Genomic DNA, 21,281 nt, shown 5'->3' with positions numbered 1-21,281 from the left:
AGTTTTTGAGTAAAGCTAGTCCATATATCTAATTCGTGATAACCTTGTGGAGACAAGGTTTCGTATTATATTGCCCTGTGGAGACGTATACAATCTTTTGTTCCCTATTTGTGTGCATGTTCCCTATTGTGTGCATGTCTCCAGAGGGCACGGTGTATCAGATCAAAGAAATGTCTCCACAAGGATACAAATTCCAGTATGTGTGATCGTGCATGTTTATGGCGTAAATCGAGGACACACGTGACGAATCATCGAGAGTCAAACAGGATCGAGAGTCAAACAGGGGTCAAATCGATGATGACCTCGATTAGAAAACGTGTACAAAACCAACTGGAGCTGTTGCAAAAAAGTTGAGTATATAAACAAAAGATCGATGATGAGGAACAATAAACAAATCCTCGATTAACACCAATCATTAAATAAATAAAAGGAATAATCGTAACAAAACATTTTCACTGTATTTTTAATACCGAAATTGGTGCCCTTCATTATATGGTACAAATTATAAGAGCTACAAGTAGCAGAAATAGTGCAGTATATAAGCGAAATTAGATTGTATACAAATATGTAACAACAATTTGAAAAAATCGCAAACTGGTTACTCTTAAGAAAATTGTCAGTCCTCAGAAAACGCGCTTATATGGTTGGCCTATTGTAATACAGAAACAATAATTTAAACCTAAAAACTTTTAAGTTATATATTATCATTTGTGCTTTCTGAAATATTATGCTAATAAAAATTATCTGGCCTTGAAGTTTCTCGTTATAAAAACAGGTTATAGGGCCTAATAAATGTATTAAATACTATAAATAAAATATTGAAAATACAGTTGAACTGTTGTCAGCCATGCACAGACTGTGTTTTGTGTGCCATGTTCAAAATGAATTTTATTTGGGTCGAGGATGCACCAATGCATATACATTACACACATTTCTCAACATGAGATACCGAATTTAGATTTGCAGATAATCCATACGAAAATTAAACTCTGTCTTGGATTTATGTTTGTCCTGGATAAACAAAAACAAAGGACAAGGATGTTTGCTCGACGTATTTGACATTTAGGGACGTAGCTCTGCGGATGTGCAAAGTACATTTAATTTTGATTGAATTAATGGAAAGCAACAGCAGTTTGGCAGCAAAGTATAGGACGTGAGTAACTATATTATTTTCTTTAAGACTATCCCAATTTACGGTAAGCATTCTACCAACTCTGGTAGAGTACCTCAGAATTTCGCACCTAGCATCGTGTCACTGCTGAATCAACAACAGCACCACCACAACATATAGAGTTCGCTCCGTAGAGTTTTGGCACGATATTGCCTTCGCAACACATCTGAGTCTGGGCGTCCGATATGTACGCGTCTCGGCAACACTCCCCATTTTCCGTAGCGACGTGCATCGTTCCACTACAGTTAACGTGCATCGTGCCACGGGCGTCAAGCAAACTGCCGCAGTTCCGGTTCCCATTGGCGCTCAGTATGTATGACGCACTGTGTGATGCCGTGTGGAAACAACACAACTGGTTGCTAGGGTGAAAGAGTTGGTTGCCACAGCAACGGGAGCCGCTGGTATCTCTGTGCAGGCTACCATCGCAGCATCTTTGCTGGGAATCTGTTGGGTCGTAGGTCAGCGCGCCGCAGCACAGAGTGTGTGGCGTCTCTTTGGGATATCTGAAATGAGATAGCATAAATCAAATCTCCTAAAATTTAAAAGTAATACTTCGAACTATCGTTCCAGTACAGGACAGCCGAGCCATAGCTGTGTTTGGTAGCTAAGGCACGAAAAGGAGTAGTTCAAAGTCTGTTTCTACATTCAAAGAAAACGAAAGTGTAAAACACCTAGTGCACGCTTGAAAAGATTTTGAATTCTTTGCTTGCTCAAATCAGGAAGTTATTAGAAAAAAATAGTGATTCATTTTCCCTATCAGACAAAAATTCATCATTTGACGTCACAATATTAACGTTCCGAACGAAAGATTACTTGAAAAGGCTCTCAGAAAGCTTTCCTACCCTTTTCATATACGTCACAATAGATGATCCCCAAACAAAAGATCCCAAACAAAAGATTATATAGTTTCGTTTTCCAGCCCAAAACAGCTAGTAATCAATATAATTATTTCGTAATCAATACTTTTCCAATGAAGTTCGTCACAAAAGTCGAACAACAAACGACCGACCTAAAAATAAATCATTGACGATGACATCACCGCGACTGTTGGACTTACACATTTTCTCGACAGCAAATCTCCCTGCTGTCGTCGTACACGAACTTCCCGCAGCAGATACCATTCGATTGAGGGTGGACAACCCCATCGCACACCGTCTCTGTCATGATGTTGTATGCTGTCCCTCCACTGCAGCTCCTCCTGACGCCCCCGGATGTTGATTGGAGCCTTCCGTCACAGCAAATGTGGTCGGAGTCTTGAGGATGCCAAGTTTCAGAGCCACAGCAAAGTGTGCCTTTAAACAAGAACATCAAGTTGGAAAATTAGACATGAGCAGCTCCCCGCTATCGTGATACTCAAAGAGCATAATTAAAATAAAATGGCCTGAACTCAACATTTAGGTGCTACTGCCCTTTTTTTCTCTATAGCAGTGGCGTAGCCACGGGAGGAGGTGGACACGTGCCCCCCCCCCCCCACAATGTTCCGTGCCCCCCCCCCCACCAAAATACTGATAATGCGCCTTTTCCCTACTTAACCAAAAAGAGTTTTTGTAAGTTGTATTTTTTTCAGTTAGCCAAAGGATTTCTGTTTACAATTTCTTATGTCAATGGATATAGCGAGGCATTATGGGCCCAATAGGATGCCTTGCGATATATGCATATTCTGCACAGGGGATAAAGTTATAATAATGAGCTCACAAAACTCTACCTTGGTTAACATTTTCGTGTATGATGTCCCCACAGCAGAGGTCACGACCTGGGTTGTAACCTTTGACCCCACCACAGCACCGTCCTTCACCCAGGAGGCTGTCACTGGTCTCATAAACAGCCCCTCGGCAGCAAGTCTGGCCAGGCCCGATTAGGACTCCCCCGCAACACTCGTGTTCCGAGGGATGGTAGGGCTTACTGCCACACAGCAATGGGAAAAGGGCCATCTCCGAAGTTTGCCGGACTATTCCATTGCGATCACAGGTGTGCGTTGCGGTGTTGTACGCTTTGTTTCTGCAGCATCTTAACATTAAGAGAATATCATTTTAATGTAATCAACTGTGAAGTAATATGCTTCTATTGTGAAAAGATTGGCCTATTTCTAAACCTGTGTGTTTTTAAGACGTATATAGAATATCTTAGAAGTGTATCTGAAAACAACAATCTGTTACGTCGATTGTGAAAGATGTGAAACTTTATTCTTTTGAAATGAACATAGTTTAAATATTATTTGTAGGTTTTGTGTGAAAAGGGAAAGTACAACTATATCAACAAACATGTATTTCTACTATTTGGTAATAATGATTGTTTCTAAATTGCTTTCGGCATCTTGACAGTATGGTGTTCTAAAATAAGACGCCTGGTATCTGTTTTAAGACGTCGTGATTTCCTTTTCGAAACGTTGAGGTTCTCTTTTCAAACGGTCGTGATTCACATTTCAAATAGACGTGGTTCACTTTTTTTAAAATATAAATAGTGCACTACGGCGTACGGAAAGTGAACTACGACATGAAACTGAACCACGGCGAATTAAACCTGTCCTGTTTTTCAACGCCGGTTAGGCCTAATTGTATTTAAAGAAATATGGGATAGTTTGCATTTATCCAACAACTAACCTACCGAAGGCAGAAAGATTATAAAGATCGTACTGGCACTAAACACCCCGAAATTTAGTCCGTCTGGCTTGCTTTCGTTTCCAAGAAATTAAGAAATGTCGGTGATTTCCAACGATCAGTCGATTGACTGATAATTGGAACAAACAGAGTGCTATTGACGAAATGGCGTTCTGTGATCAAAAGGTTCAGTATGATTTTTCACTGTTTTTCTCAAAAAGTCTAATATCAACTTGGGCTGGAACTTCAGGAAACGAAAAAAAATGCGTGAAAAGCAAATGATCCTATATAGTTATACTCCTTTGACTATTTAATTGTCGAATGTGTTTCTTGCTTAATAATTATATTTTGGTGTGGTGCTTTGATGTCGGTCTGTGGGTACCAAAAGGTTCTTCACTTTGAAGAATGCAATACAATATTCAAGTATTGAATGTGAATCACGACCGTTTGAATTGTAGCAGGATGAACACTACTTAATAGTTACTCCACGTACTTTGAAGTCTGTGCTGGGATGTTATCCACACGGCCACTGCAGCAGGTCTGGTGCTGCGGCACATAGGAACGTATGCTGTGACGACAGCAGAACCGCGGATTACCGTGTCTGTCCTCGTTGGGATGGATCCTGCCCATGCAGCAGATCTGCGTGTCAGGGTCTCGGGTGAACGGACCGCAGCCATTCAGGTTCACCACACGATTCTTGGACCTGATTCTCCCTCGGCTGCAAACCTACAAATGGAGAGCATCAGTAACTTTTATGTTTACCATTTTTTTCGTTGTCAATTACTCACAGACTTTACCATTTGTCCAAATAAGCGTGATTATGATGACAGACGTCGTTAGTTCGAAATCATGCAGAAATCTTGTAACCAAAAAGCTGACAAAATAATGTTGAAGTGTTTAAACGACAACTGATTGGCAAACACTCCCTAAACCTAAAATACTATTGGGATGCCTATATAGTGTAAGACGGTTCATTGTCTTTGATTCACCCTTTTGAAAAATGAATACACATATTCAATTGGAGTGACAAGTGTGTTATTTCGAAGTCCTGAATCTTTGCAGTTTCAAACTGAGAGTTTCTAGTGGCCCCGTTTGATATTTTATTATCTCCCGAGCAAGTTTCTCTAGTGGTTAATTTTAGTGGAGGCTGCAACTTTAATACCTGAGTGATGGAATTGTAGGTCCTGGATCGACGCCAGTTTGTGTTGCTGCAGACATGGTTGTCAGCTGGGGTGGCTTTTCTGATGGGGTGCCCAGCGTTGGGGTCGCATAGGTGCGTGCTCTCGTCCAGGAGATACCGGCCACAACACACGCTGGCGTTCGCTGCTACCTCCGTGTACAGGATTCCTGTTTGGTGTGATAGTGGGGATGAGAAGATAGTGAAGTGAGATGGACAAAATGATGAAGGATACAAAATGACAGGAACACTCTCTGTACCTTCCTCAAAGGGAAAAATATCGCAGCTTTCCTTGTCCTTACACTTCAAAACTACAATAAGTAATACCATGCGGTGTCATTATATCGGACACCTGATTCAAAATTGATCGACAATCAACCGGTCAATTGTGTTTGGTGCATGTGACGATTCCATGGCTTTAATTAATGAAGAACCGAAGGATAACATTTGTTATCAGACAGCGCATAGTTCTTTTTGAGAAACAAGATTTAATCCTGATCAGTGCAGGACTGCCATTTTCCTCTTCTTGTACCATCGAGGAAAAAAAATCATCCCAAAATTGCATCCTCACCATTTCTGTTGCCTGCTGTGCAACATGTCGCTTTGCTGGGGTCGTAGGCTACCACGTTGCCGTGCTCGGTGTGGCAGCACCGTCCGCCCGCCAGGGGAAATGTCTGCCCATCGCTCTCGCCATCTCCGCCGGTGCAGCATGTCTCCGTGCTCAGGTCGTAGGAGGCTCGACCGCAGCACGCGTCATTTTGAGAGGATTTGGGCAGGATGTTGCCGGCACAACATAGCTGGGTGTTGCTGTTGAATGCGTCTAAGGAAAACAAGAATGGCATGAATTAATTTGGCATTGGATTCGACGGTGGCTTTTGAAGTGTTAAAAACAAAACTCACGAGGATTTGACTGGAAGTTTAGCCTACTTTCATATAACTCGTCAGAGGCATTTTGACAATGCTAGTATTTTATTTTCGACGGGAGTACTAGAGATATGTTAATACCTCCAAAAGTAGATTCAATAAGTGAAAACGTTTTACTCATGATGTTTTCAGTGAGAGGTCCAAGCAATTACAAATTCCAAAGTGCCTTTTGAGTTATGGGATTGATAGTCTTTCGCAGGGGCATCCCTGTAATTTGAAATTAAGTTTATAAAATCATATGCGAGAGGTTATTGTGATAAATTCCAAAGCTTTAAAGTCATTTTAACCATTAAATTTTTGTTTGCAAGCTCAACATGAAGTCCCATTGCTCCCTTTTCATTCCTATCGTCATACGTCGGTCTGCAGCTCTCAGATTTTTTTTCGAATTTCTATATCATCGCCTTACCCTTGCCGCAGCATTCTAGACCGGGTGCCTTGTCGTGAATCTCCCCGGCACAGCAGATGGACTCGCTCTCCAGATATGATAGAGGACCGCAGCATGCCTGGACTCCGGTAACCTCAGGTATCCCATCATGCAACACTCCTTGGCAACAGGAGGCTCCACTGGGATGGTAGGCTCGGTCGCCACAACATTTGCCGTGTCCTATATCCGAACAAGAAATGGTTTTATTGTTGTTGTTGTTGTTGTTGTTATTGTTGGGGGAGCATTTCATTCGGGGAAATCATACCAGCCCTTGCTTACAGGATACATCTGAGGTGGCATCACAATCACGACATGTCGCACGAGTTCTTAGAATGATTTGCGGTTGTAATTTGAAAGAAAAATCAACCATAATTGGTCGATGGAGCACGTGAGTGCGCGAGTACCACCTGTTAGCGAGCGTTTTGCCACCGAAGATATTTGGTCGGTGATGAATCTATCATTAAACCCTTATATCAACACTTTATAATACTGTTCAAAATGTATGCATTATTTTTAACTACTATTTATATGCATTCTGGGTTTTTTTCTTAAATGTAAATAACTAGGAGAACTTGGATTTCATTATGGTTTCTGACAGTCACTCTAGAGATACATTGACGATATCTCGACACATATCTCGACGACATATCTCGTTTGGTACGAGGAACCAGTATGGTCTTCCAACAGTCGCAAGTTTCAATCAACCTTGAGTCAATATTTTTACCTCAATATTCTGGGCAGATGAACCAAATTGTACAGTATTCACAATCAGAATCAGGAATACACAATGTATAGCTAAATTCCCAAATAATAGTAAAATAGACACAAATTCATTTCAGTACCAATAGGAAACACTGTTTCAGCACAACAGTGTTCGTTGTCAGGATTGTACGCTGTGTTGCCACAACACTCGGTTCGGCCCGATGTTGCGTTCAGCACGATACCCGCGCAGCAGAGTTGGTGCGATGTGCTGTAAGCCCTACCACCGCAGCACGCAACTTCGTCGTTCTTGGGCACAACCTGATAGAGGAAGCAATATTACCAAATCAAAGACAACTTTTAAGAGAAAGACTCAACAGACAAGTGACAGAACTTGCGTAAGAATCTCCTTAAAAATCACCCTCCTTTGGGTAATTAGGCTCAGACACCTGATGATTTGAACAAGATGTCGTTAATTCCGTGCATACTTCTTATGATCGATTTTGTTTTTATCATCAAGGCTTTTTTTCTTAATCGGCTTTTTTCTTAATCAGAATAGTTTTCGGATGATTTGTGAGTTCTTAAATACTGAAGTGGAAAGAGTGGTCGCCTTATTTTTTCTTACTTTACTCTATGAACATTATAGAGCAGTTTTGGCAGGACTTTTTCCGCTTTAACACAAAAGAAGAAAGTGGAAGTTTGTTATATCGCAATTAACATTGAGGGCAGTGTTCAACTTCTCACAGAGGTACGTCACAGAGCAGATTGTGTTCCTATATGTACAGAGGGCGACATTGATCATCAGCATGTGGCTAAATTGAAAAATATTTGATGACGGGAAATGGATCGTTCTATTCATGCACTTATAAATGTTTTTCATTTATTTTAAGGAAAAAACCCACTTCACCTGACTTTTGGTGTATTTGGAAAGTATGATCTTGACGATACTGTAGATTACCCAACAAAAAGTTTGGTCAGGTAAGTTGGAACAGTTCAGAATAATTTTCTTTTTTGGACCTGCGCGATTTACAGGACCGTAAAGTTTTGTGTCCAAATTAGCGCGCACTCCGCGCAGGCGCAAGACAGTTCATGAATCGTTAACCACTATACAGTTAAAATTTTACCTCACTGACTATTGCATCTTCAGTCTGACCCTGGCAGCACATCTGAGTCTCGGGGTCATAGGTCAGGTCCAGACCACAACACTGACCTCTGCCCTTGCTTGGTAGTGACGTCAACCCCGATGAGCCAATCACATGGCAGCACGTGTCCTGGAGGGTATTCATTGGGTAGTTGCCACAGCACATATTGTAATCTGTTTTGATGATATGAGATGATATTTTTGAGTTTTCACCGCATTACTCTCGTGTCTAACTTCGAGTTAATTTATGCATCTGGTCTACATGCACAGCATAGGTCGGATTGGCCGATTCATTGGAGTTACAGGGTGATCCTATACGATCGCACTGCCAGACTCAGAAGTGACATCAGTCAATGAGTTAATCAGTGTGTCAGCCTATCAGATAGGAGATTGGAACAGATGACTGTAGCTATAAATATGCTAGGCTGGCCCTCTGTATGTGCCGTCTCAAAAGGAACGATATAACTATGGTCTGATTTTAATGCAACTTTCCTGAAACTATAAAGTGGTTGTGAATTGAGAGGGAGTCCTCAAAGTCAAGAGCCTCGAATCTCTTTAGGCCGAAGCCGGAAACAATCTGGTTAAAAACATCTTGTTAACGATTTTACCAGATTTGCAGTGGACATTTATCCAGGGCATACGAATTTATTGCCAAGAATAATAAAACAGGCCGAACAATGTCTGCAAGTTTGGAACAGAATTGTTTTAGGTTTTGTTTAAGCACCTACCATCAGATTTGGCGTACACATTGTTGCCGCAGCACATTTGCGTTTCGGAGTCGTACACGATCGTCCCGCCGCAGCACCGCTTCTTATCGTAGATAGGAATGGCCTCTTGACCACAACACATGTGAGACAAATTGTCCAAAATCTGCTTTCCGCCTTTGGAGAAAACGAAAACTAAAAATTAAAAATATATTTCAAAGACGGCATATTAAGAAAGCCCGTTAGTACCCACTTTTTTTTTTATTTTTTGGGGGGAATTTTTTTTTTTTTTAATTTATATTTTTTTTTTATTTTTTTTTTATTTTATTTTTTTTTTTACTTTACGAAACAAAGGTTTGGTACGCGGGCATTGCCGTACTTCATGTCCATAATGTACAAGAACGATTTCAGGCCATAGCGGAAGTGCCGTTTCTTGGTCCATGGTTTCATAAAGGCCGCACAGTCTATTTTTAGTAACTTTTTGCATTTTTTTTTTGAATTTTTGTTGTTTTTTTGGAAAATCTTTTTTTTTTAATTTTTTTTTTTTTTTGTAATTTTTTTTTTTTTTTTTTAATTTTGAGGGGGTGAATTTTTTTTTTGGAAAAAGTTATTTTTTTTTTTATTTTTTTATTTTTTTGAAATTTTTTTTACCTCCCTGCCGTCAGCGGCGCCCTTCCACTGAGTAGTTTGGTTCACCGACCAAAAGATTCTGACTATTCCTGATGAATCTGAGGCCGTGTCCGAAACGGGCTTCCAGAGCTACGGCTACGTCTATTGTCAGCGCGTCTCCGCGTATTTCTAATGGAGCGAAGACCTAGACCTAGCTCTAGACAACGGATTCGGATGCAGCCTAAGATTCTGACTTAGTCTGGTTCCCAGACCAAAAGATTCTGACTATTCTGATGAATCTTAGATCCGGTAGCCACCGGTAATACATTGTATTACAATTTACGTCACGTGACTAAAACGGGAGGAATTCCTCCTTTTTCCGAAAATTTCCGAAGTATATAATATAGGTTTGATTAACTGCTAATTGCTTATTAATTTTATTTTAAATGAGTTGATAATTTATATTCATTGCTTTCATTTAGACTACTTGAAATTGAACGACGATTTTGTGCATCAAATATACTCGGATCGTATGGGCGAACTTTTTGCTGCGTCATGTACAATTTTGAACGGACGACCACTACCGAGATTTTCCAAAGCTTGGTCTTCATTCGGCTCCGCCTACTAACAGTGCTATGTGGGTGCCTAATTTTGAAGATTCCAGATCAACATTAGTCAATGTTATCTTACAGCATCATCAAACTGTATTATCATAACTGTATGATATTATGAAACAAGTGATTTATTTAAAAATTTGATCAGAACATTAAAAGCTACAAGCGATAAAGCGAAATCGGAAACGAAGGAGAGCTTTGAAAAAGAGCCATCAATGTCGTCATGTTTATTTTTAGCCACGGAGGCTGCCTGACCTAAGATTCATCAAGAATAGTCCAGACTAATTCTGACTATTCCTGATGAATCTGGAACTAGACTACTCAGGGGAAGGGCGTCGCTGACGGCAGGTAGATAAAAAAAAAAAAAAAACCTTACCAAAAAAAAGAAATTCTAACTAAAAAAAAAACTCCCCCCCCCAAAAAAAAATAAAAAATAAAATTCCAAAAATTACCGAAAATAGACTGCGCGGCCTTTATGAAACCATGGACAAAGAAACGGCAATTCCGCTATGGCCTGAAATCGTTCATGTACATTATGGTCATGAAGTACGGCAATGCCCACGTACCAAACCTTCGTTTCGTAAAGTGTCAAAAAAAAATTAAAAAATTAAAACAATTCCAAACTCCTTTAATGGATTACATGTAGTCACTTATTCATTTTGATATACTTCAGTCTCGCAAATTGAACGATTATTTACAACTATTTTAATGCTGGAAAATTTAAAATAAACACACACACAACATGCTAATAATAAAATAAAATAAAATAAAATGCAAAAAGTTATGTGCTAGTCAAGCTTTCAGGGATCGGTCTGAGCCATAACAATGCCCCAGCCAATCCCTTAGTTCTCTTCCGGGGTCTCGGCGTCCCCGACCAATACACACTTCCTTCCCTATCCATCCATATAACCCCGGAGGGCCAGGCACCATGTAAAAGCAAAGAGCTAAGGGAGGAACAGGGCGGCCCCTAAGCCCTGATCCTCCGAGTGGACCACATGCCCTGAACCTGTACGAAGGCGCCAACCTGGAATTCGCGGACAGTACCAGCAGCAGTGCTTACCGGTTAAGCTAAGGTACTGTTGGTGCTTTACGACGGGAAATTAAATCTCTTATAGTCAGTGACTGAACGCGTACGTTAAAAACCAAAAAGACACCAGCGGGATTCGAACCCGGGGCGCCGCGACTGTGGACGACGCATCAAACCGTTAGGCCATTCGGTTACCTTGGAGGCATCTTCAAACCAATGTGTCTTAATGGGCGATGTGTCTTAATGGGCGTGGAGGTTTGTTGAGAAATAAGAGCTCTTTTGATTGGAACGATACAATAGAAACAGCATTCTATAGTTCGCGGTTACTAAACTAATCGTTACGCAACAATTTACTACAATACGTACGTCTTGGGTTGAGTTAGGCGAAGGCAGCCATGCACAATTTTAATAATTTGACGTTACGTGTGCAGCAGAGTAGTATAAGACTTCATCATCCCATGCGCGTTTGAAATGAAAATGTCTTTAAGCGCATTTTTTTTAAACATGCAAACTAAGACCACTAAATCTCTAGATACCAAGTTTAGAGACTAATTAAGACGTTTCTTCAAAAATATAGTCGACCGACATTGAGGGCGCAAGTTCATATTTGTATACACCCTAATAACTGAGAGTTCTATTGAGGGGGCGCTGTTTTTCATCAGCCTGAGTGATGTCTGTGCACTTCCTTCTGTAACAAATAAAAATGACTTTGCATTTTTCAGCCCGAGTGCTTACAAGTTTCCTCGTTTGCTTTTGTACAAAATGGAAAGTAAACAACTCAAGGGTCTCTTAATTGTTTTCATTTTACTTTTCAACTTTCTTAATTTCTGATTCGCAATTTGAATCTTTCTCTTTTCTTTCTGTTCTTTCCTTTTTCTTTCCTTTTTCAGAGGAATTGCGTGGGTCATTCATCGGAAAATTCGATCACTGCAAAATATTGTCAATAAACCAACCGGCAAAAAAAGAAAGGGAACAAGAACAAGACCTAAACGAATTATTCACCAATAGAATGGTCAAAAGAGAAGGGGCCTAAAACGAGCTAATTCAATATTTTGCAAGTACAAATTCGAATCATGAACAAACCATGTGCGTCCCCCACTCCCATCTTCCAAGTGTATATGCCCAGGCAGAAACTGTAAAATCCTGGCAACCCCCTGCGTAACACACTACTATTCTTCAGGGTGGTGCAAAAAGAAGGAATCCCACTTTTGACAGGAATTTTAACCCACTTACTTAACTTATTTGAGCTTGTTTTTTTAATATAATGTAGTGAAGTACAGGGTGAGTAAAAAACACGAAACCCAAATGTCGGGACCATTGTTTTAGGGAAGTTCTGCGTGTAGCACTTTCAAAATCAAGGATACAAAAGTCCAATTCATAAGCTTTCTTTTAATACAAGAATCATTCAAATCACTTATGTACTTTTCAAGTTACGGAATTTTAAACAAACCACCGTTTTAAAGTTTTGTCCACGGATCACAAAAAAATAAGTGTTCTTTCAGCAAAACGAAAACAAATCACACATAGATGTGTGTGAATTGTTTTCGTTTTGCAGAAAGAACGCACACCTTTTTTGTGATCCGTGGACAGAACTTTAAAATGGTGGTTGTGTTTAAAATCCCGTAACTTGAAAATACATGAGCGATTTGAATTATTCTTGTACTTAAAAAAACCCTTATGAATTGGGCTTTCATATCCTCGATTTTGAAAGTGCTACACGTAGAACTTTACTAAAACAATAGTCCCGACATTTGGGTTTCGTTGTTTTTCTAAGTGTTTTTTTTGTCTTCAAATCAAGCTCCGGAGCTCAGTCAAGTGGATATAAATAAAGCCGTCCGTGGACGAACAGGTTTGGCACATGAACATTTAACTACCATATCTCAGAGACAAAATAGGCATTTGCAGTCATTTTTTCGTCACTTATGTTTAAAGATCAATATTTTAATACCATTACACTGAATGTATGAAAACATGCTCAACAAGTATAGGTGACAATTGCTGTCAAAAGTGAGTTTCCTTCTTTTTGCATCACCCTGTATGTGATCGAAATAATAATGCACATAGTGACGTCAACACTCTAAATGTCATTCAACCGTGGGTGGTGGGGACAAGCGAACCCCTCAACATTCCATGGAAAACACACCAACGTCAACGTCAAAGCGGACGTCATATAGTTTATACACTTTTGATCTCCTTAGAAATTGTTTGTTATCTGTCCACATACCTGGGGTTTGTGGGATTAATAGCGAACGTTATGCTGAATACCTTACTCGGCATATTTCACAAATGGGGTGGGGGAAGCAAAGCCCTAGTTCCGGTATATCACACACGCTCCCACTTCCATCTCATTCTTTCCCTTTTCCGTCTATTGTGTTTAGAAGTCGGTGCATATTTACTTTTCTCTACAGTTGCCTGTTTGTCTCCCGTTATGTCTACTATTTACATCATTACAGAATCTATCTATTGTTTTTTTAACCCTACCCTAAAGGTTAACCCTACCTTTACGTATCCGGTGGAATGTCTTTTACTGTTGATGTATATTGTGCAAGTTTTGACACGTAATCAAATTCGGACGTAACGCGTTAGTGTTCTCGCTGATATTATATTGCCGTAAAAGAGTCCGTTTTTCATTAACCGTGTAAAGAGTAAGATGGAATCGTACTGTGAATTATTAATGGCGATTTTAGTATGATGTATTTGATCTTTTAGTGTTACGGCTAATTATTCGGTGATGGATATCAAAGAAACTTGACGGGTTCGGAACAGCTAGTTTACTAAAATTGAGATATCCAAGTTATGATTGCATACTTACAGCAGTTTTGTCCGGTGGTGGTACGTACATCGTGGAGCGTTCCATCGCAGCACATCTCTCGTGTCGGGTCGTATGCTACCATGTCAGACGTGACTGGGTTTACGCAAAGTGGTGCAATTAGAGGTTCCCCTGCAATGGTGAAAAAACCCCAAAAGTTTTCGTAATGTTGTCTCCTAAGCACTCGACACGGAAAAACGTTGATCTTTTCAATGGACTATTCATATTTCCTGCCCTTATAATTTTTTTCATCAACTTGTTCTTTTCACCTGTTCGCAAATGAAACATATGACTTTTTCCAGGTTAGTTTACTCAAGATTCTAATTTTATCGTCATCCACTAAAGTGCTAGATATTTCATGTTGAAAATCTCTCGGATTTGAACATTTCGGATTGGCAGTCATTGGCTTCATAGACGAAAATGTTTGTTTCGATTTTTACCTGAAAAATTAATAACAGGACAGTTTGCATTTTTGAACATTAATCTAAGATGACTGTTCGACTTTATTGTTGCGGCTATTTTAAAGACCTTGGTTTATCCCCCAGTAGCCGACTTGTGCTCGGATCAGTTTATGGTAGGTTTCATTTAGGAAGAATAACCAAAGGTTTTCACATGATTTCCAAGTCTGCTCTTGCCAACAGAACACTTAATACTTCCCCACCCCTCATTCAAAAATGTTGGAGAATTTTAATGTCTCCGTGGCAAAGGTTTTTTGACTCATTTTATGGGTTGGAAACAAAATTAAGCAGGCCATGCCACTGAAAATAATAACCACATAATAATAAAATAATAACGGATCCAGATTTTTCCCTGGGGGTGGTTGGAATAATGAAGTCCAATGTTGAGGGCGCGCTTGTGGATTCATTAGTAAACTTCCAAATGCCTGATAAAGCAGTGAATCAAGGTGTGCAATACTGAGTGACGACCTCGTTCAGGAAACTAAAGTAATATTAAGGGAATAAATGTGTGCTCCGGAGGTTTTTATCACTCTGTTTAATACCACTTAGAGTCTGGGTGCTGATAATTACCCGAGCCGGAGGCGAGGGTAATTATCAGCACCCAGACTCTAAGTGGTATTAAACAGAGTGATAAATACCGACGGAGTACATATTTATTCCCATTCATAAATACCTTTTCGGTAAAAAAAAATCTTATAATTCGTTCAAAACATCCCGATTTTGTTCAACAAATTCACCTTATGCTTTTTGAATCATCCCTCCTGCAAAATAATGGAGTGTTCAGCTGGCGAGTAAGATGAAAACAACCCTTTTATGGAGATTGACGCGCGCGTATCATGTTCTATGCGATGTCGCGCAGAACGCACCTGGCGCGTTGCGTTTTGAATTTAGAACTATGAAATTCTAACTCCCTGGTAGTGTTGCGCATGCCTACGTGAGGATTGTGAACGTTCAACCAATGAAACGATAAGAGGCACTGGATTTTTAGGAGTCCACATTTTATTGTGACACTGGAAAAGTGTTTAAGACCAGCTAGCCATGTCTTTATCGTCCGTTTAATACCGGCCACGTGACGGGCTCTCGACCAATAGGAATGGCTAAACTGTCTGAGGTATTTATGAATGTGTGATAATATAATTATCTTAAATCAATATGTGACCAATTAATCTTTGTCTATCGGAGGGCCGCCCAACCGCCCCTTAGATCTACCCTTGGTCCAGCGTAGGCTGAAATCCAGTAAAGTATTTCTGACGTAAATGTTCACTTCAGTTCGTCGAATCGGCATAGACTTTTGAAACAATGCAATACATTCAGCCAAGTAAGGATTTCGATTAGTGTGCTTATAAGTGGCATTTGTCACGACGGAATAACATACTGAATTAATATACCCTGTTTTACTACGAAACAGGAGTGTGACGACATGCGGCCTACTTCAGCGTCAAGTATAATACGAGTAGGCCTGTACGTGTATAATGTGCCATCGATCGAATAGCGGTTTCGAGGTATTATGTTTACATACAATGACGTAGTAGGAACTAGTAGATTCACCCGGATATTAATAGTTTTCGTGTTCCTCTCTTGAACACACCCATTTTAAAAGGAAGTCCATGGGTTTGGCATACTGGGCGGTGCATGCAGCCGGCCCTGAGGTCGCCAGTGTTCTCTTGTGTTCGAAGAACACGGACCCTAATAAAAATGATTTGGTATTTTAGCCACGAACAGCTAGTATTCAGTTGTGTTCGGTAGAATGCATATACACTCGTGTATAGTGTTTTATTAAAGCATCATTGGCAATGACGTAAATCCGTGTCTGCGTGGGTGTGTGTGTGTGGGGGGGGGGGGGGGGGGGGCGGATGTTACAAATCCGGCCCCGCCATCGACATTCGAAAAAGCGGCGGGGGGGGGGGGTTGAGACCAGCCCAATTTCACGGCGCCGCTAAGCAAAACAATTTGCTTATCACAAAAAAGTCTGGCTTATAAAAGCAGGTTATGGCAGCCAAAACTCCACGTGATTTTTCATGCTAAGCAAACAACAGCTGAATACTAATCACGAGCAATATACATCACGTGGAGTTTTGGCTGATAACCTGCTTGTCAATAAGCCAGACTTTTTTGTGCTAAGCAAGTTTTTGTGCTTAGCAGCGCCGTGGAGTTGGCCCCTGATGACACAAGGGAGCACCGTTCATGATACCAATGTATACATGTCATGCAAACTTGTTCTGTTACCTCCTACCGTACATCCGAAAGGTACAGTTTAAGCGTTTGTACAGAGCTTGATGTTCTTTTGACTGTTCGAAAGTTTACAAAACTCAAAATACCATTTCTTGTATTCTTAAATTCCACAATATTTGGGGGATGATCCGGTCAAAAGGCGTGTGTGTCAGTGTGAGGGGGGGGGGGTGATATCCTACCCACCCCACCCCAATTTACGCTCATGATTATTGGCGATAACGAGATGCTATATGCCCGCTTGGTTAATGGACTATCCTTGACACAGCTACTGCCTTTCCGCCGCCATTAATGCCCCATGACAATTGTTCATTTTATATCTTTGGACATTGGTATAAAATACAAAGAAATTTCAGTACAGTACTTTCCGTTCAGTATACAAACTCTTGTAAAAATTTCATCAGCGATGTTTCGTACCGCGGTTAAATCATAACTAATGCAACATATATTCTGATTAATATGGTGGAAAATAATTAAGATCTTCATTTTATTTTACCAAGGAAAAGGTCATCAATTTTCTTCCACGTATTCGACTGTGAGTTTCCCCGAATACTCCGATCCTCGATTACAACGGTTCTCAGAAAGGATCATCATTTTGGTGACTGATGAGATTTCCAACTCCATGCATTTGAGGGGGCGTGAGCGACCTAAAACGTGCGGCATGCCTCACCTATATGTCATATTTACTGGCAGTTTTTCCACGGTGTCAGTTTGTGATGGATCTTAAAAGAGAAAGTAAAAGCTAACATTCCATTCATTCATACTGTGCAGCCATTGTCGGAACTTAAAATGATAATAATACAAATAATGGCTAGACCCACCGTAAATAAGCATATCAAGAGTATTAAAGCTTACTTCAGAGGCAATGTTTGCCAAAAATAATTACGCAACGAAAGACAACTGAAATTCTACATGCACGTGAGCGAGCGTCAGACGAATTTCCGGTTTTAATGGGCAACATTTCAATTTACCGTTTTCAAGTGCCTCTATGAAACTGGTCAAAGATCATTAGCACGGACGAAGAAAAAAAATGTGCTGATGGAGCAGTTATCAAAAAATAAACCATACTCTTTGTGATGCAAACAGAAAGTAACCTTCAAAGTACTTGACAAGTACAGCACGTGGACATGGTTGATAGAGCCCTATGTTGGTTTATAGTTTGAATTGAGTACTCGTGACAAATACGTATAAATGAATATTTCGTAATGTTTGTCTGATAAAAATGGAACCTTTACCTTTCTATTTCCGGCGAGTTTTTCATCATTTCCGCTTTTCCACAGAAATGACTAAGAAAGGGTATTGTGGAAGTAATGGAAATATTGGGCTTTTTTTCCAAAATCATAAAGGCATAAAACTACTTCCTATAACGTATAGTAATATTTACATAATAGTTTGTACAAGATCATGCCAGTCACTGAGTGTACCGCCCCTGTAGTTTGCCATGTTGGATGGAATTGATTTTGCCTTTTGAATTCGCAAACCGTGCCATGATGTGACGTCGCAAATGGGAACAAGAATAAACATAGGAGGGATCGAGTGGCTTGTCGAAATGAGTAGCAAAACTCGCAAAAACTCGTTAAAAGTGTCGTTAGATTTGATCGAGGAAAGTCAAACTTTACCAGGCATTTTGGTAAGTTCGGTGCATTTGAGGGATAAGTCGATCATATTTTTTCTAGTCAGGACTATTGGTTGAAAAATGGGAGTAGGCTAGTCGAAAGCTGGAACGATCGCCACGTGTTCTACGCAGCGAATATATTTTCACTCAGTTCTCCAGAGTCAGACTTTTGACCGAGTGTGTCAACGTTGTTTCAAAGGAGTACATTCAACTACCGAGTACATTCAACTACCAAGTACATTCAAGTCCAGAGTGCATTGCGCAAGAGGTGGGGCCTTTTGCGAAACTTGCAAAATCCTTCAGGCATTATGTTTTTTTAATCGATCACAGTCCCAACACTTGAACCGCGCATAAAGACCAAGTCTCCAGTTAAACTTGAGGCAGAAGGCGAATGGTTGAATTCAAACCACATGGGCATCACGACATCCCTTTTCATTTCTTTGGTTCTCTCAGTTTCCGCGTACAGCAAACAGTTGAATCCAGTGAGATGAGATGATATATTGCCTCTCATTACATTGGGTGTCTGTATACTGGTATGTCATGGCTGTCATTACATCCAAAACGTTAGCGAACTGCTCGGTGAAGGTATAATGTACAACTACATCTTACCAAAAATGGTTTTATTTTATCCAGTGATATCAACTAATGAATAACTCATACAATAAGCAACACTATATAGAAAATACGCACTTGACATCATTTAATTTAGCAATCTGCACGGGTGGAACTGCAATTCTTTTGCTTTATATTTTTAATATTTTTTCCCGACCGACCGACCGACCGACCGACCTTAGTTCAGAGGCCAACAAATATTAAACCCATAGAAGTAAAAAGGGACAATCGACGAGATTGTTTGAAGACGCACAAACGGAGCATCTGACAAAAAAAATTCATCCGAAAACAAATTATACAATTTATGGGTCTTCAAAATCCATCATGAAATGTGCGCAAAAACCATCACTCAAATCTCATCCTAACATTAAAAAAAAATAAGTTGACATTAAAAGTCCTTTTTCTTTTTCTTTTTTAAATTCTGAGTGTGATGTGAAAACGCAATATTAAAAGTAGCTGAAAATCGTTTTCTTTTTTAGAAATGTATTTAAAGATCGATTCCATATCATTGAAACATCCTCTTTACAGATAAGAATGACCAGTTTTATAAACGCTTCTCAAAGTACATAAAACTTGTGCTGTGCATGGAAAAAACATTTCCCACAGATCAGCCGCTTCAAAACAGTGATAATATTAATTTAGTTACGTACCTTGCGCTTTGTCCAACGTCGTTATGACAAGAACAAAGGTGAAACCGGCCAAAAATAACGTCATGTCCACCACGTGATCAAACAAATTTCTTTCGAAGACGTATAGGTAAGGAGGGCACTTTATGGAGGAGTTGGACGTTTGATGGTTGCGTTTGATATATTTCGAGAAAAAGTTGCCAAACCTTTTAAATGGAGAATCCCATTACATCACTTCCAAAAATAGATGATAAAGAATAGCCTATACTTCGGTCACGTGCGAAGAAGCACACACACAGGCTAGGGTATAGGCCTACACTAGTCTCTTATACATGTACTTAGCAAACTTTTTGGGACTGGCCCCAACTTGCTTTTCCAAGTTAGTATGTATAATAAAATCATTATTGGCGAGCTTGCTTGTTCTCAATCACCTTCATATGAATAATGATACATCAGTTTAAAAAAGCACCGAATCCAGATACTCCCTCATTCCCTCCTGTTCTGAACCCTAATTTCCGTTTGCTGAAAAAAAATATATATTCTCAAACTAACAGGATCTTTCTCACCAAATTTCTCTTGTCATGTACTTACCTGTCATGGTAATTTGTCATGTTTCTCTTAAAACGCAGTCGGTGGACTCATTCCACAAGTGCAGCACTGAAATAAAAGCTATGTCATCCAACCTGAATCCTTGAAGCACCAACTCGGGAGTGATTTCTGCCGATCCTCTTTCCCGCTAGACTGCCCAGATATACACATGTTGGAAGGGCTGCACTCACTCCCTATCCGAAATGTTCCAATGAGCCAAAAAATATTGGCAGTTATTTTCGACGTGGGACTGGATTTCTCCGTGACACTGGGCAACGAATTAGACGCGTTGATCGACTCGACTTTGACACTGGGTGATTGCTACTATCTACCCCAACCCCTCCATACGGGAATATTCTTGCGGGGGAAAACAAATATCGCTTAAAAAAAATATACCTCAGAGAGAAGAAACATTCGCGCGAGTGTTGGTAAATCCTCCTACATCCTTTGAAAAAAAAAAACCCTTACTGTGCTCATCATGGGTTGAAATGAAAAAAGGAAGTTTTCCAGATATAGTTTGCGGTACCTGGATATATGCCCAGGGTTTGGATCCGTCTGGTATACAAGTTGTTGTTTCACAATTGTTATTATTTTGCCATTATCATTTTGTAAAGTAGGGAAAATCCAAGGTAATGAAATCCTGGAAAAACCCTAGTATGAAAATAAATGTAGCCGGTGGTCCGTTCAGTGTGACGGGCCTCCGAAAGGCGTGATTTGACCTCAAACGACGTTGAACACGAGGGTGACGACGAACTATTAAACGGTACTGATGATGCGGGAAACCGAAGAAGTCTGACTTGTCTCCAAAACTGAATTTTTATTTCGATGGTTAATTAGGCTTATACATGAACATCAATATTCTTTATTCCATCTCATTCACGTCAGTCGACTGTTAACCATACCAAACTTGTCCAATCATTTCCTGACACTACTACTACTACTGGCAAATATTACTGAGATACTAATTTGTACTTCACTCGCGACGAAAAAAAATGTCATGTAGGCCTAGGAAACACACGTTTAATTAATGGGGATTTGAAAGTGGAAAATGGACTTCGGATTTTCTGAAAGTAAAGCTTTCAGTATCCTAGCATATACCAAGGAATAAATTGTTGAAGATAATCGCAACTGTATTAAATTAAACGATTTACTACAATCGCTTGCAAGCTTTAACGTTTACTTCATGTGTCATGTTGCGGAAGTTGAGGGAAGTGGAGTTTACGCATAAGGCATATCGTGCGATGTACTCAACCCCCA

The 21,281-nt window shown here is 40.0% G+C and overlaps 1 protein-coding gene across 1 annotated transcript; it reads right to left on the bottom strand.

Moving 5' to 3' along the window:
* Positions 1-459: 459 nt before the first annotated feature.
* LOC119742004 lies at positions 460-19,596 on the bottom strand. The gene is made up of 12 exons (XM_038217998.1): positions 19,461-19,596; positions 13,900-14,028; positions 8,862-9,014; positions 8,117-8,307; positions 7,136-7,313; positions 6,276-6,473; positions 5,517-5,765; positions 4,931-5,115; positions 4,262-4,494; positions 2,877-3,178; positions 2,229-2,463; positions 460-1,674 (listed from the first exon to the last, which is right to left on the bottom strand). The coding sequence occupies exons 1-12, from the start codon at positions 19,522-19,524 to the stop codon at positions 1,242-1,244; spliced, it is 2,550 nt and encodes an 849-aa protein (XP_038073926.1). The 5' UTR covers positions 19,525-19,596; the 3' UTR covers positions 460-1,241.
* Positions 19,597-21,281: the final 1,685 nt, after the last annotated feature.

The sequence above is a fragment of the Patiria miniata genome, unplaced genomic scaffold (genome assembly GCF_015706575.1).
Source record: "Patiria miniata isolate m_02_andy unplaced genomic scaffold, ASM1570657v1 HiC_scaffold_5, whole genome shotgun sequence".
NCBI lineage: Eukaryota > Metazoa > Echinodermata > Asteroidea > Valvatida > Asterinidae > Patiria > Patiria miniata.
The sequence above is the reverse complement of the archived record's forward strand: the minus strand, read 5'-3'. Positions and strand labels throughout refer to the sequence as shown.

Coding starts and splice junctions, on each gene's coding strand:
- LOC119742004 (XM_038217998.1), bottom strand. CDS start 19,524: ATGACGTTATTTTTGGCCGGTTTCACCTTTGTTCTTGTCATAACGACG. Junction 9,015..13,899: donor CACCACCGGACAAAACTGCT/GTAAGTATGCAA, acceptor TTTTCTCCAAAG/GCGGAAAGCAGATTTTGGAC. Junction 4,495..4,930: donor CCTACAATTCCATCACTCAG/GTATTAAAGTTG, acceptor CTCCATTTGTAG/GTTTGCAGCCGAGGGAGAAT.